Genomic DNA, 15,632 nt, shown 5'->3' with positions numbered 1-15,632 from the left:
ATACATATTCTAAATGAGATTTCTTGTCTGTCAAATGCCCTGCCGGGAAGAGACACAGATATCATCAAGGCCGAAAAGTTAGTATTGCGAACAATCAAAGCTTTTGAAGTGGTTAGACAGAGAAAGGGCACATATGAAAACAACATTTATGCAATGCTAAAAACACAAGCCTTCATAAACATCAATTTAGCTCAAAATCAATGATTTGTTGCCCTTCCTCGTGACAAGATTGTGTCAAGCATCATCACCAATTTGAAGAAAAGGCTGATGGATTGCGACTATCTAAAAACAGGTAGCCAATTGCCAGCCGCAAACAAGTTACATTTTATCACATATTTGGAGCCAGATTACTGGAACATTGAAAGTGTAGTCATTCCATGGGCTGAGGCAGCATTGTTTGAATTTGGCGAAATTTTTAATTACGAAATTAATTTGAATGACTACAGAGATTTTTTTGGAAAATGTGCTAAAAAATCCAAACAAGCTAGAGCTATTGTCAGGACAATTGCTGTTGCTTCAGCAGAGGCAGAAAGAGTGTTTTCAAAAATGGACCTCATATGTTCAGAGCAAAGAACCCACCTTGTTCCAAACATAAGTAATCTGATGGTGATATGTGTTGTTGGCATGCCTGTTGAGAGATGGGACCCCATTCCTGCAATGAAAAAGTGGCTCAGAGCACATCACCACACGGCTGATGATCCATGAATAAGGACCAAGAAAGCTGCAACTGAGGAGTCTGGAAGCCTAAACAATATGGAAATATCAACAACCAGAAAACCAATAACACAAGTACTTGAGTGTATCTCTTTCATTGTGTTATTCTTGTGTAAGGTATAAGTGCATGCAATTAAAGTCTTCCTTTCTGTGTCTCTTCTTTGTGCAGGCCATTCAATGGAGCAAGTGTGGTTTAGTGATGTAGAAGACTGGCAAGGCAGTAATCTTCCCTCTGTAAATAGCTGTCTTTATTGCTGAGTGTGCTTGGTTCATCCTTAATATAGTAAGTGCAACCGATTAAAGTCCTCCTTTCTGTGTCTCTTCTTTGTGCAGGTTATTGGAGCAAGGTGGCGAGATGGTGGTGCAGAAGACGCAGAAAAGGACAGTAATCTTCCTTTTCTATTATTTTGTGTGCTTGTTTCATCCTAATGCAGTGCATGCAATTAAAGTCTTCCTTTCTGTTTCTCTTCTTTGTGCAGGTTATTGGAGCAAGGTCGTGAGGTGGTGGTGCAGAAGATGCAGAAAAGGACAGTAATCTTCCTTTCCTATTATTTTGCGTGCTTGTTTCATCCTAATGCAGTGCATGCAATGGAAGAGTTCATTTCTGTGTCTCTTCTTTGTGCAGGCCATTCATTGGAATCAGTAATACCAAAGACTGGCAAGGATAGTCATCTTCCTTCTGTAAGTAGCTCTTTTATTGTTTTGTATGTACTTATTTTAATCTTATTGTAGTTTATCCATTGGGGCAAAGAATTCAGTGACATCGTCTTGGCCACTCCCACCCGATTACATGGCCGGCAAGCCACTCCCACCCAGTCACATGGCCAACAAGCCACTCCCACCCAGTCACATGGCTGGCAAGCCACTCCCACAAAGCAGACGACACCTACAGAAGAGGTTCCAAAAATTTTTGAAACCCACTACTGAACTTCGGCTAAATCCAAGATATGTAGCAACACTGATTAATATGATATAATAATGCCATCATGTGTTATGAGCTCTCTTGTACAGAGGTTATTTCAGTATTTTAATTTTGTACTGAAAGGTATTTTTTCAAATACTGATGTCCCTTTGAATTATATATCAATAATTGAAAAAGGACCAACAATGGAAATAGAAATTGAATGCAAACAAACCGTATACTCACTACCTCTAATAATTGAAACTAATAGCCTAGTTGAAACATCTGCAAGGAAATCACTACATTCAGAGAGCACCTAAGAATTCCACATCTCAACCCTGACCAGAAATATTCCCTTATACTGGATGTTCTATTTTTCTTTTAATTTTATCTGCAGGCCATCTAGAGTCCTTATGGAATCAGACAGTCTTGAAATTGAAATAAATATGATAAAAAAATAAATATTTCAAAACTTTTTCCCCTTCTGCATACATATGCATATTACATAAATGATAAACAATAAAAATACTCTGTAAATGCCTGGTATGATTTCCTTATCCTAATATATTTTTTAAAAAAACCTAAATTACTAAAATCTACATTTATGTTTAATCTGAATATATTAACAACCAGTTTCCTTATAAACATTATCAAGTATGATAGAATTTCTATCTTTTAGCATATTGCATTTTATTAATGTTTAGAATTTGTTGTCATGCTGTTTAATCAAAATGAATTATAATCTCTGGCATCTTTTGTAATAAGATAACAATTAATATCATGAGAAGCCTTTATTTTCCCAATACCTTTATTTTCTTTAGCTCCTGAAGCCTCTCATATAGTTGTTCCTGCAGTGCTTCTTTCTCACTGGTCAGCTGTGCTAAGCACTCCTTCTGAGATTTAATTCTTTCTTTACACTGATGAAGCAAATTTTCTTGATGTTTTAATTTCTGAGTTAGAGTTTCTATTGTTTTATCAGCATTCTCATTACCAACTACGAACAGCAAAAAAAAATATGTTTGGTTTTCATTTGATATTTCACATGTACCAAAGTCTACATAGTGCTGTCAATTATATGAACTGCTGCTCTATATGGGAACTCTTTGCATGATTCCTGCTACTTATGGAATTAAGGTTGCCCTTCTATACAACATCTACTCCATATTTAAAGTTGCTTGATCCCAATACAGCTGCTCAACTAGTTAAACAAATAATTCTTGATTTTGATCTTCAGAATGATAGGGGTAAATCTCATTTACAGGAACTCTTTTATAGCCCTGTTGGATTCCCACTTACTTCTATTATACCCAGAAGAACACTGATCCTAGAAAGTTTTAATTCATTACCATTAACCTGAGAGAGGGAAGGTTTAACAATATCCTATATTCAAGACAGCCTTGTATGTAATCAAGACTCACTATAAAGTCAGCCACTTTATTTTCTGCTTTGTGATAAATGATGTTATCTACTTCTTGACAGTGCTGGCAGGACAGAAATTGAAACTATCTGTATCTTACTTTTAGTTTAGTTTAGTTTAGTTTACTTTATTGGATTTATATGCCGCCCTTCTCCCAAGGACTCAGGGCAGCGTACAACATTTAAAAAAAATGCATATTACAAAAGTTAAAAAAAATACTTTTGTATTTTCTGTTGGAAATTTCTAGTAATGTTTCTAAGCTCTGCTCTATCACGACTGACATTAAGATTTTAGGTTTAGCTTTCAATTTAGAGCATCAGTGGGCAATAAATTTTTTCAAGGGCTACATGAGAGGCTGGCCTGAACCAATGTCCTCAATTCTATCACCTCAACTCAGATGAGGAGCAAGTGCTGCACAGGGACAGAAAATGCTTCTTTCCTCACCAACCCATGGACATCAGCTGACTGAAAAAAGCATGGTGACTATGCAGAGCCATATCAAACCTCCTGCCCCCTGCAGCATGCTTATTTATATTTAATTTCTAATTTCCAATTGATCTTATTTATACAGGCCGGACAGAGATATGCAAAAGTCCAGATATGGCCCAGGAACCATAAAACACCAGGTCTGTTTTAGAGAGTCTTATGAAGAATATCAATTATGCTAAAAGTTTTCTCCAATGTTCCTTCATTATGTAGTTTTGTTAATGTGCATTACTTTTGATTTTATTTGTATTACTATTTTTATTATTACCATTTTTATTATTACTATTATTTTGCTTCACGCTTGTGGGTTTTTTTGGAAATCAATAAATTAAATACATAGTATAAATTTCTGGATAAATTTATGTCTCATTATTAATTAATTTACTGCATTATTTATGCCAAAGATGGCACAGTGGCTCAGTGGTTAAAACGCTGGGCTTGTTAGCTGGAAATTAAAAATATATATATTTATTTTAGCCCAGATATTCCAAAAAGAATCACTGTTAATTTTTAGGATTACTAAATAAATATAACATTTTACCACATTTTACAATTTCTTTCCCCATTTTATTGCTTCTTACCTTTTATTTTTTCCTTTTCTATCGAACAAAATATAAAACTAGAACTAAAAAAAGAAAGTAAGTTAAAAAGGAAAAGAAAGAAGTAACAAAATCAAAAGACATGAAAAAAGAAAATGTGGTAGTATATACTACGATTTCAAAGTTACACTGTTAATTTCTTCCAAAAATCAAGCCTCTAGTTTGTACAAAATAAATTCACCCTCTGCAAGTAGAAATTTTCTCAAGCAATCAGAATCAATGAAATCAGGAAGTGAAAATTTTTGCTGATACACTAGGAAATATTAAGGAAAAAAACCCTTAATTCTGCTAAAATAGTTTTAAAATTACAAGCAGCCATTGCTATGTGTTTTCTTTTTTAAGATAAGAACTTACCAGGACCTGCTGACTGCAAAGTATTTTCTGTATTCTGATTTTTTACAGGACTCTGAACTTCTGACTGAGTTTGAACATTTGGATTCGGTAGTTCAATGTTTATCTCATTACTATACAATTGTTGCTTCAGTAATAATACCTGCATGAGGAAAATATTTATCCATTCAACAGTCTGGCATCAGTTAGGATTTACTGATTTTTTTTAAACTAGTAATATAAATTTCTACATTGTCCTATGTGACTGAAACAGCAATATACAAAAGCTGTAGAAAGACAACTCCAAATAAAGTGGAATGATCCATATGGCCTCTGCAAAAGCTTTTTCCTGAACTTTCCTTTTGATACACCCTATCTTTCAAAATACTGAAAAGCACACAGTATGTAGTTAAATACATCCAAGTGAGTTTTTTCTCCATATTCAAAAATGATATTCAAATCATTTTTTCTTTAAGTATCATAAATCACACAATCTTAACAGCCAGTTTAGTATAGGGGTTAAGGAAGGCTAAAAACTGGGAGACTGTGACTTCTAGTCCCATCTTAGAAAACAAGACCAGCTGGGAAACCATCACTTTCTCTCAGTCCTAGGAAAAAGGCAATACCAAACCATTTCTGAAAAATCTTGCCAAGAAAACTGCAAGAATTTGTCCAGAAAGTCTTAAGAATCAGATAATTTAAAGCAAGAAATATATATATTTATATTACCATCGTTGTATATCAGATTCTCACAATGAAATGGGCATTTATTTGAAAAGATACAAAGATACAAAACAAGAAACTAATTATAGGTACTTCAACGACAGTAATTGGTGCCAACAACTCTAGCTCTAAGCATCATGGTAGTGAAGTGTGATATCATGTGACAGCACTAACTTAAAACAGGAGCAGTTCCGGTCACTGTGGTTAAACAAATCACACTAAGTCATTAGGGAATATGTCACAGTCACTTTATTAATGTTGCTTGTCAGAAATTCAGAGTGAAGTTGCAAATGATGGCCATGAGACCCTAGGATGCTGCAAACATCATAAAAGCAAGCCAGTTGCCAGTAGCTGAAATTATGACCATGGGGATGCTTGTAACAGTTGTAAATCAAGGATTGGCCATAATTCTTCTTGTTCAGCAATGTGGTAATTGAATGCTTACTGAATAAGGGTTCTCTCTAAATACCTTACACATGGCATAGCATTTAGCATAAAAATAGTTGATATGGCCCAATACTGGAAGAAGGAAGACTTGCCTATAACTCAAGAATGGACATTAAAAGTTACAAACTTAGCCCAGATGGCTAAAATATCGGCATATCTTAAAGATCACTCAAATGAGAGATATAAACGAGATTGGAAAAAATGGATTGACTATATACAAAATAAATACGGGACCAAGAAATTCCAGTTAGCCTATGCTTAAGATCAGAAATGATTTAAATTGTTTAAAGTTAGTTCAGCAAGAAGAAGCTAAGGTCAATGTAGAATGTCATTAATTTCTTTATTTCTTTTTTCTCAATAGATTTTAGACTGTGTTTGTTAAAAATCCATACCGTGTACGGGTTCTGGGAAGTCGGGGGGGGGAAGGAGGAAGGGGTTGGGGGGAGGGTGGAGGGAGGGAGGGGTATACATTAGGCTAGACAAGAATTTGGTGGTAAACTAGAATTATTTTGACATACAAAAAATTGTACTTCGATGTCTTACTGATTGAGGAATGATGAAATGTTTGTTTTAAAAGAAATAAAACTTTGAACCCGAAAAAAAAAAGTTGATATTCTTCAAGAATGTTTTGGAAACTTCTCTTTAAAAACAAGCAGTTACCTGTGTCTGCAAGGCGCTGATAATTTGGTCCTTTTGCTCTAATGATGCAGCAAATTCTTCTTGAAGATGCCTCTTTGGTTTTTTATCTATCTTAAGTTCCTATCATAATATTTTGAGAGAAATATAAAACAACTTTAAAGCATGTGTTTGTATGTATATTCTGTAGAAATCAAAATTTAGCTGGATTTATAACTTTTACTGCTACCATATTAAATCCTATTATAGAACAGTTAAGGTACTATTCTTTTAGTTTTTCCACTTTCCTGTTTGGATCTTATTCTATTTACATCACACTATCTTAACAACCTTATTATACTAAGGAAGTATGAAACTAAATTTTAATATGGAGCAGTACAGTAACACTTTCAATATTTTTCTGTACTTTATTAGTATATTTCAAACAGCAAAAAGAGAGAAAAGCCAATCAGACTTTTATCAAGATGAAAAGCTTACAGAAGTTTAAAAAAGAGAATCACCCCAAGTTTCTTTAAATGGAAACATGAAAGAAATATAGTTAGGAAAACAGGAAAAAATACAGAATGAATATGTAATGTCTATAATCTTAGGTTCTTCAGAAGCTTATCAGAAGTATCCCAATTAGAAGACTGATAATAGACAAACTATGTAGTGGATGTTTCAGAATACAAACTGAAAATTCGCATAAAATGATTTGCGCCCTGATCTTTCCCAGTTTTCATAACCAGCAAAAGTTATAGTTAACTATGCTAACAAAAAATATTGTTTCAAATAAAATAGTATAGTTTAATAAAATAATTGGGAAAACAGCAATAGATGCCACTTCTACAAAGAAGCTGGAGAAGCAGTAGAATACCTACTAAGATGCTGTAAAAGGTTTGGACAGACTACAAACAATAGCTTGGCAAAGTATTGGTTAATATATTATCCAGTTGTCTGTGGGTTGGACATTTTTTAAAGGAATTATATAATAAAAGCCATGTTTCTGCTTTGTACAACACACTTTGATCAATCTTCTTTATCAGGAGGGCCTTCTCTGTGGCTGCTCCGACCCTCTGGAACGAACTCCCCGTGGAGATTCGTACCCTCACCACCCTCCAGGCCTTCCGCATAGCCCTTAAAACCTGGCTGTTCCGACAGGCCTGGGGCTAAAGACTTGCAGCCCCACTTCGAATGGTATGATTGTTGTGCTTTTTTTAACTGTGTATGGTCTTTATGTTTTGTAACTTTGTCTGTTTTTCCCCTCCCTTGAGTTGTGAGCCGCCCTGAGTCCCTTCAGGGAAAAGGGCGGCATACAAATAAAGTAAAATGAAATGAAAATCATTAAATATTCCAGTATTTATATGTAAAAACAAACAAACAGAATTTCCACTTGCTTTCTAAAAGCACAGCTTTCATGTGGCTTTTTACAATCTCATTCTGACTCAGCAGATTTAATGAATTGTTTAACAATAGTGATTCAAATAGCAAAATAACCTCATCTAGAGATACCAGTTGTTATTTTCTTACTAGATAATTGATTATGAAATGAAGAATATGCAAACAATACTGAATATTATTGGGTCCTTTGTTTCTGTTATCATGTTTCTCTTAGCAATCTCTGCATAAAAATGTATTACATGTTTTTCACAATACTGTAACATGTCATATAGGCAGTTAACAGTAATTTTTAAAATGAACAGTTTTCACTCCAGCATGTTATTGTAGCAAAGATTAGCCTGTTACTTCTCATGAGTGACTATAACCGTCTACCAATACAAAAATAAAGGAAATAACAAAAACTGAATATTCATTATTTCCTCTGATCTTACTAATATATAATAGCGCCTTATTTAATGGAGTCAATCTTGCATAAGAAACCTCTCAAAGAAAGTGTAATCAAAACATTGAATTATGAACAAAAAAATGAATTATGAGTAGAGAATATTCCTGACTAGCATCTTTATGCTGGGAATGCTAATTATGCAATAGGTATATTAAATAGGTCAAGTGGTACATGTATTATTTTAAATTATTTTTATATAATTTATTTTTAAAAATAGATGCAGGGATTGGAAGTTTACAGAAAAGCAAGAAAACCTATTCCAAAAGATTCAAAGATGAAAGAAAACCTAAGCTCGATCTATCATTAAAATCTAACCTATCAATCTAGATCAGGAGCGTCAAACACACTTTGTCAAGCAGCATCACATGACATATCGATACTATTTTCTCCTTCACTAATCCAGGCATAGGTGAGATCAGTGCATGATGCATCTGGCCCACAGGCCGGGAGTTTGAAAGCCCTGATCTAGGTGGTAGACAGAAATAATTAAAGACTGGAAAAATCAAAATATGAGGAATGAAAGGAAATGAAATGAGAGGCTCCATTTTATCTTTGTTTATCCTTTTTAAAGAGAAACAAGAACATATTTCACATAGCTAAATCTATGGAGATTCTCAGTCATCCAGATCACAGTTGTCCCAAAGGTGCTTTTTCAAGAGACAACTGGACTTTCTTGTTTCTCTTTGAAGATGTTTCACTTCTTGGATGACAAGTGCTTCCAAATCCTTCCATTCTCCACCATCCAGTCAGAGATGAAGAACCTTCTTGGGTGAGAAATGTCTTCAAGAAAAACAAGAAAGTCCAGTTGCTTCTTGAAAAAGCACCCTGACTTTAACACACATTCTTGATTGTCAGCACTTTCTCCTGTAGCAGCCTAAACTGTTCTATTCATGCAAGATGCAACGAACACTCCTTGAGAAGTCTTTCTAATTTTCTAGATAATTCTTTTGCTTCAATTTCAAAATCAGATTGTGGACCAATTGTCAGGTAAGGAGAATAAAAATTCAGTTTATTCAGGGAATATTTTGAAGATGTCTGCACTAAAGATTCTTACTGAAAGAGATTCTTTTAAGGGATTTTGAAAAATCGACTCCATTAATGAAACCCAAAATTGAAGCTTCTGTGAAAAAGATCATCCACTAGGCTGCAAATAATAAGATAACTGAAATTTATGCTATGTTTTTCTCTGAATATCATAGAATTAATATATTCTCAGACATACTAAATGTTTAATTATCAACATCAATTTACTGTATTTTTCAGAGTATAAGATGCACTCCCCCCCTAAAAGTGGGTGAAAATTTGGGTATGTCTTATAGACCAAATACGGGCCTGTTTTTGACCTCCCAAACCCTCCACACATCGCATTTTTGCCTTTCCCGGTCCCCAGAAGCACTCTGCAGTGTTCCACATGTCTCGTTTTTGCCAAAAATGAGCCCATTTTCACCCCAAATGGGCCTGTTTTTGGTCTCCTGAGCCCTCTGTGCATCCTGTTTTCACCAGAAGCACTCTGCAGTACTTCACACATCCCATTTTAGCTAAAAATGGGCCCATTTTCACCAAAAACGGGTTTGTTTTTGGCAAGCAAAGTGTTTATGGGGGCTGGGGAGGGTGAAAATGGGATGCATAGAGCCCAAAAACTATTTTTTTCTTGTTTTCCTCCTCTAAATCTAGATGCATCTTATAGTCCAAAAAATCTGGTAGTTCTGAAAGTTCTAAAACTTTTACAATAATAATAATTAAGAACTACATATATGTTCATGTGGAGGGAGGGAGAGGAGGGAGGGAGGGACTAAACAATGTAAATTCAGGAATTTTTATCTATAAAAATTCTAGAACATTATAATTAAATATAAAGCTTTATACTACATACCACTGAAGATGTTTCACTTTCATTATTGCTTGTATTTTGTTTATGTATTATCTAGAAGGGTAAAAAGGGAAAATATATATCAGAATAAGATCAATTCTCCTAAAATAGGAGAATTGTTCTTTTATTCTATTTCTAAAACATAAATATTTTTATATAAAATATAATACGAAACAATTATATGAAAGAGCATTGCATTTTCTTTTTTTTGCAGTTGTTAATTATTAGTATCTGTATAGTAAAGCACACTGAAAGAGGAATATTTATGCTAATAAAATCAACTAAGATGTTCTTAAAATATGTCATTTATTGTCAAACCCTAACCCCACAAAAAAAACAGACATGATTCTTTATGCTTGGTTTTAGAAAAAATCTAAACAGAACCAAGAATGCACAATTACTTGCAACAATCAATATTTCTATTAATTCACTGTTAATTCATGTTTGTAGCACTCACATTCAAGGCTTAATATGTATTAATCAAGTATTACCATTCTCAAATCCAAATTAATTTTAGAAAGACTTTTAGAAATAATCCATAATTAAATATAAACATCTTTTAATTGCAAAAATGTATTATATATATTATCACATAAATCACACAAAAATACAATGTAAAGATTTCCTGAAGTCAATTCTACTTGGCCATATCCATATAATATGATAAATGTGATAAAAAAAGTTTGGTATGTTGTTGATTTATGATTAGTCACTTAGGGGATCACAGTGTCATATAAAGGGAGTCTAGTAAGAGATCAGTAATATGATCCTTCACATGAGAACAATGATTTATGACTGTAATTCTGGGTACAACTAAGGTCATAAATCAAGGATTACTTGTAGTTTGCCATTCCTTTATTTCATGATATATATATTTTTAATCTAACCTACTATCAGGAATTTCCTACTGAGCTGACATCCAAATATTTAGCTTGCTCAACATTGTGCCAACTCGTAAAGCATTCCTGGCCTGCTCTCGAGTTCTCATTAGTTAATTAGGGCATCTGTTGAAACCTTGACACATTGCTTTGTTTCTTTGAGATCAGCCAAGTTCTGCTAGTTTAGTTTAGTTTTAGTTTTATTAAACATTTATAGGCCGCCCTTTTCCCTGAGGGGACTCAGGGCGGCTTACAATAATAGGGGAGGGGAGTGCAGAACAAAACGCAAAAAGAAAATGTGAGTAAAATAATTAACGGTAAAAACACAACATTCATTCAACATTCGGGAGGGGCGAGAGTAAAGTCTTATCCCCAGGCCTGACGGAATAGCCAGATCTTGAGGGCTGTGCGGAAGGTCTGGACGGTGGTGAGGGTGCGAATCTCCATGGGGAGATTGTTCCATAGCGTCGGAGCTGCAACTGAGAAGGCTCTCCTCCGCGTAGTTGCCAGTCGGCACTGACTGGCAGATGGAATTCGGAGGAGGCCTACTCTATGCGATCTGATGGGACGGAGGGAGGTAATTGGCAGAAGGCGGTCTCTCAAATAGCCAGATCCACTACCATGGAGGGCTTTATGAATGGTAAGTAGGACCTTGAAGTGCACCCGGAGACCAACAGGTAGCCAGCGCAGCTCACGGAGGATCGGTGTTATGTGGGCGAACCGTGGTGCGCCCACAATCACTCGCACGGCTGCGTTCTGGACTAGCTGTAGTCGCCGGATGCTCTTCAAGGGCAGCCCCATGTAGAGCATATTGCAGTATTCCAGCCTAGAGATCACAAGGGCTCAAGTGACTGTTGTGAGGGCCTCCCGGTTCAGGTAGGGCCGCAACTGGCGCACCAGGCGAACCTGGGCAAATGCCCCCCTGGTCACAGCTGACAAGTGATGGTCGAAACTCAGCTGTGGGTCCAGGAGGACTCCCAAGTTGCGGACCCTGTCTGAGGGGTATAAATTTTGACCCCCCCAGCCTGAGTGATGGAACGTCGGCCAAATTGTTGGGAGGAAAACACAACAGCCACTCGGTCTTGTCCGGGTTGAGTACCAGTTTGTTAGCTCTCATCCAGTTTTAACAGCCTCAAGACCCCGGTTCATCACGTCCACCGCTTCATTGAGTTGGCACGGGGCGGACAGATACAACTGTGTATCGTCCGCGTATTGGTGGTATTTTATCCCGTGCCTCCGAATGATCTCGCCCAGCGGTTTCATGTATATGTTAAATAGTAGGGGGGATAAGACCGAACCCTGCGGCACCCCATAAGTTAGGGGCCTAGGGGACGATCTCTGCCCCCCCACCAACACCAACTGCGACCTGTCCGAGAGGTAGGAGGAGAACCACTGCAGAACAGTGCCGCCCACCCCCACCTCCCGCAGTCGTCGCAGAAGGATACCATGGTCGATGGTATCGAAAGCCGCTGAGAGGTCAAGGAGAACCAGGATGGACGCATGGCCTCCATCTCTGGCTCTCCAGAGATCATCGGTCAATGCGACCAAAGCAGTTTCTGTGCTGTAACCGGGCCTGAAGCCGGACTGGAAGGGGTCAAGGTAGTTAGCTTCCTCCAAGGTACGCTGAAGCTGGAAGGCCACCACCTTCTCAACAACCTTCCCCATGAAGGGGAGGTTGGAGACTGGACGGTAGTTATTAAGAACGGCTGGATCCAAGGACGGTTTCTTCAGGAGGGGTCTCACCACCGCAGCCTTGAGCGCGGTGGGTAAGTGCCCCTCCCGAAGAGAGGCGGTAACAACCGCCTGGATCCAGCCCCGTGTCACCTCACTGCTGTTGGCAACCAGCCAGGAGGGACACGGGTCCAGTATGCAGGTGGAGGCACTCACAGCTCGCATAGCCTTGTCCACATCCCCGGAGGCAACATCCTGAAACTCAACCCAGAGATGGTCTGCCAAGTCATTCCCTTGTGTCTCGGCTGGATCTGCGGGAGTGGAGTCCAGGTCCGACCGAAACCGAGCAACTTTGTCCGCCAAGAACTGAACATACTCCTCAGCCCTACCCTGTAAGGGGTCCCCCGTCTCCCTCCTATTTAGGAGGGAGCGGGTTATCCTAAACAGGGCGGCTGGGCGGGACTCGGCGGACGCTACCAAGGTGGCAATGTGTGTTCTTTTAGCTGTTTTTAATGCCTGGATGTATTCCTTGCTGCATGCTGTCAAAAGTGTCCGGTGCGGTTCGGACCTATCGGATCTCCACTGGTGCTCTAGGCGTCTCCTCCGGCGCTTTATCTCCCGGAGCTCCTCGGTGAACCAAGGAGGCCTCCGGGAGCCGCTGACCCGGAGGGGCCGTAGTGGCGCAATCCGGTCCAGAGACTCTGACGCTGCTGAGTGCCAGGCAGCAGCAAGAGTCTCCGCCGAACTGTGGGCGAGAGTATCAGGAATAACCCCAAGCTCCGTCTGGAACCTTACAGGGTCCATAAGTCACCTGGGGCGGAACCACCTGGTCAGTTCCTCCTCCCTACGGTGGGGGTTTGGCCTCCGGAAGTCTAGCCTCAGTAGGCAGTGGTCTGACCACGACAGGGGTATGATCTCACTACCCCTCAGACCAAGATCATAACTCCACTGCTCCGAGAGGAATACGAGGTCGAGTGTGTGACCCGCTGAATGGGTTGGGCCTCGAATTACCTGGGTCAAGCCCATGGCTGTCATGGAAGCCATGAACTCCTGCGCTCCGTCAGAGCGTTCACCGAGCGAAGGCAAATTGAAGTCCCCCAGAACCATAAGCCTAGGGAACTCAACTGCTAGCTCGGCTACTGACTCGAGGAGCGAGGGGAGGGCTGCTGCAACGCAGTTGGGAGGTAGGTACGTTAGCAGCAGACCCACTTGACCCTTGAGGTCCAGCTTCAACAGTAGGGACTCACACCCGACAAGCTCCGGAGCAGGGATCCTACGAGGAGCTAAAGACTCCCGGACTACAATAGCCACACCGCCACCCCTTCCCTGGGCTCTCGGCTGATGAAGCACCTGAAACCCGTCTGGGCACACCTCTACGAGGGGGACTCCTCCCTCCGTGCCCAGCCATGTCTCAGTAATACATGCCAGGTCTGCCCCCTCATCTAAAATCAAGTCCCGGACGAGGGGAGCCTTATGAACAACAGACCTGGCATTTAGCGACAGCAGCCTGAGACCAGGGTCCTGATCACTCGCGCCATCTGACCTTGGAGTGGGACTCCTAGGGCCGGAAGGAGGGATCTCTGTGATATAGCGAGCCCTCCTTCCCTGGTAATGGCCTGCCCTAAAGTCCCCGCCGTATCTGCCTCTCCCTATTATGACCGCAATGCCCCGACCCTCTCCCGTGGACGTAGTTCCCCCAACCACCCCGGTGACCCCCGCATACCCCGCCAGGTCCTCCGAATCAGTCATACTCATTCACTCACCCAAGCAGTCCCCACATAGAAGTTAAAACATATAAAATACAATGGTAATAAAATGGTAAAAGTGGGACCATTCACTCAATCACATACAATCCCATGCACTCACCATACCAGTTAGTGGTATGCTAGATACTATGGAATACTAGTCTGTGGCACAGTTCTTGACTGCCAATTATTTAGTGTTGATGGTCAATCGAAAAAGGCAAAAGCTATCCATTGATAATTCTAAAGCTACCTGCTGTACAGTTAAGAAACAAGAAAGAAAAGATGAAGAATACAGCCTACATTCCTAATCATTTAAATTAAAATATAATTCTCATTACACTTTAGAATTAATACCTGAGGAACAGTATTTAAGAGTAGATATTTATTGTCTGATGTTCATACACATAAATTATCCCGTATTCCTTAGGAACATCAAGGACTGAAACAGCTGTTTAAAATAATTGCATAGTTTTAATTGTAGTAAAAATAATTTTCTCGCATAGAAACATATAATATTCCAGAAGAATAGACAAATACTAAAACCGATGAGTATCAAGAAAACCATGTGCCTTACTGCTATTTTGGCCAGAAGGCAGCCAATATCAGCAAGTTCTCTTCCTTGCATGTTCACTACCAGAAAAAAGATGAGTGCCAGGGCAATAGCAATAGCAATAGCAGTTAGACTTATATACCGCTTCATAGGGCTTTCAGCCCTCTCTAAGCGGTTTACAGAGTCAGCATATTGCCCCCAACAACAATCCGGGTCCTCATTTTACCCACCTCGGAAGGATGGAAGGCTGAGTCAACCCTGAGCCGGTGAGATTTGAACAGCCGAACTGCAGAACTGCAGTCAGCTGAAGTAGCCTGCAGTGCTGCATTTAACCACTGCACCACCTCAGCTCTGCTTCAAGATTTCTGCTTCAAAATTTGTTGAATACTGAATTCGACAACTTTTGAATCAGTTGAGTAATTACTTAGCTCAAACACCAGATACCTACATAAATTAATTAATATAAATTATAAATGCAATAAAATTAATTGTAAGTTTAGATAATTAAATAAACATACCGTACATATTAAAAAAGCAAGTGCATCCAGATCAATGCAAAGTAAGAATAGCCAATGAGGAGCAATATTTATTTAGCTATGCTGCTGCATCGCTATAAACTTCGTTCTTTAAAACAACTAAATTATTGTTTCCTTTTCTTTCCTTCCTTTTCTCTCCCTTCTCTCTTTTCCTTCCCTTTCTCTTTTCCCCCTTTTCTTATCTCCCCCCCCTCTCCTCTGTGTACTTTACGTACTCAATCCACCATACTTATAACCCTCCACCCTCTAATACTAATTGGCTATGAGTAGAAAAGCAGCTGCCTCTGGCTTTACATCAACCCCT

The 15,632-nt window shown here is 39.0% G+C and overlaps 1 protein-coding gene across 12 annotated transcripts in view; it reads right to left on the bottom strand.

Moving 5' to 3' along the window:
• Positions 1-15,632, bottom strand: part of GOLGA4 (golgin A4) — a 184,572-nt gene that overhangs the window by 128,640 nt on the left and 40,300 nt on the right. For 9 of the 12 annotated variants that reach the window (XM_087713045.1, XM_087713044.1, XM_087713043.1 and 6 more), the window contains 4 exons: positions 9,952-10,002; positions 6,278-6,376; positions 4,472-4,610; positions 2,422-2,609 (listed from right to left, as the gene is read on the bottom strand). The exons of 2 other annotated variants lie outside the window; for them this stretch is intronic. In XM_087713045.1, the coding sequence (XP_087569171.1) occupies positions 2,422-2,609; positions 4,472-4,610; positions 6,278-6,376; positions 9,952-10,002 (477 nt within the window). Of the gene's footprint in view, positions 1-2,421; positions 2,610-4,471; positions 4,611-6,277; positions 6,377-9,951; positions 10,003-15,632 lie in introns of those variants that run through there. One more of the 12 variants, XM_087713054.1, reaches the window with a different exon arrangement.

Source organism: Thamnophis sirtalis, unplaced genomic scaffold (assembly GCF_051295495.1).
Source record: "Thamnophis sirtalis isolate CommonGarterSnake01/CBP01778 unplaced genomic scaffold, rThaSir2_p1.2 scaffold_4, whole genome shotgun sequence".
Taxonomy (NCBI): Eukaryota; Metazoa; Chordata; class Lepidosauria; order Squamata; family Natricidae; genus Thamnophis; species Thamnophis sirtalis.
The sequence above is the reverse complement of the archived record's forward strand: the minus strand, read 5'-3'. Positions and strand labels throughout refer to the sequence as shown.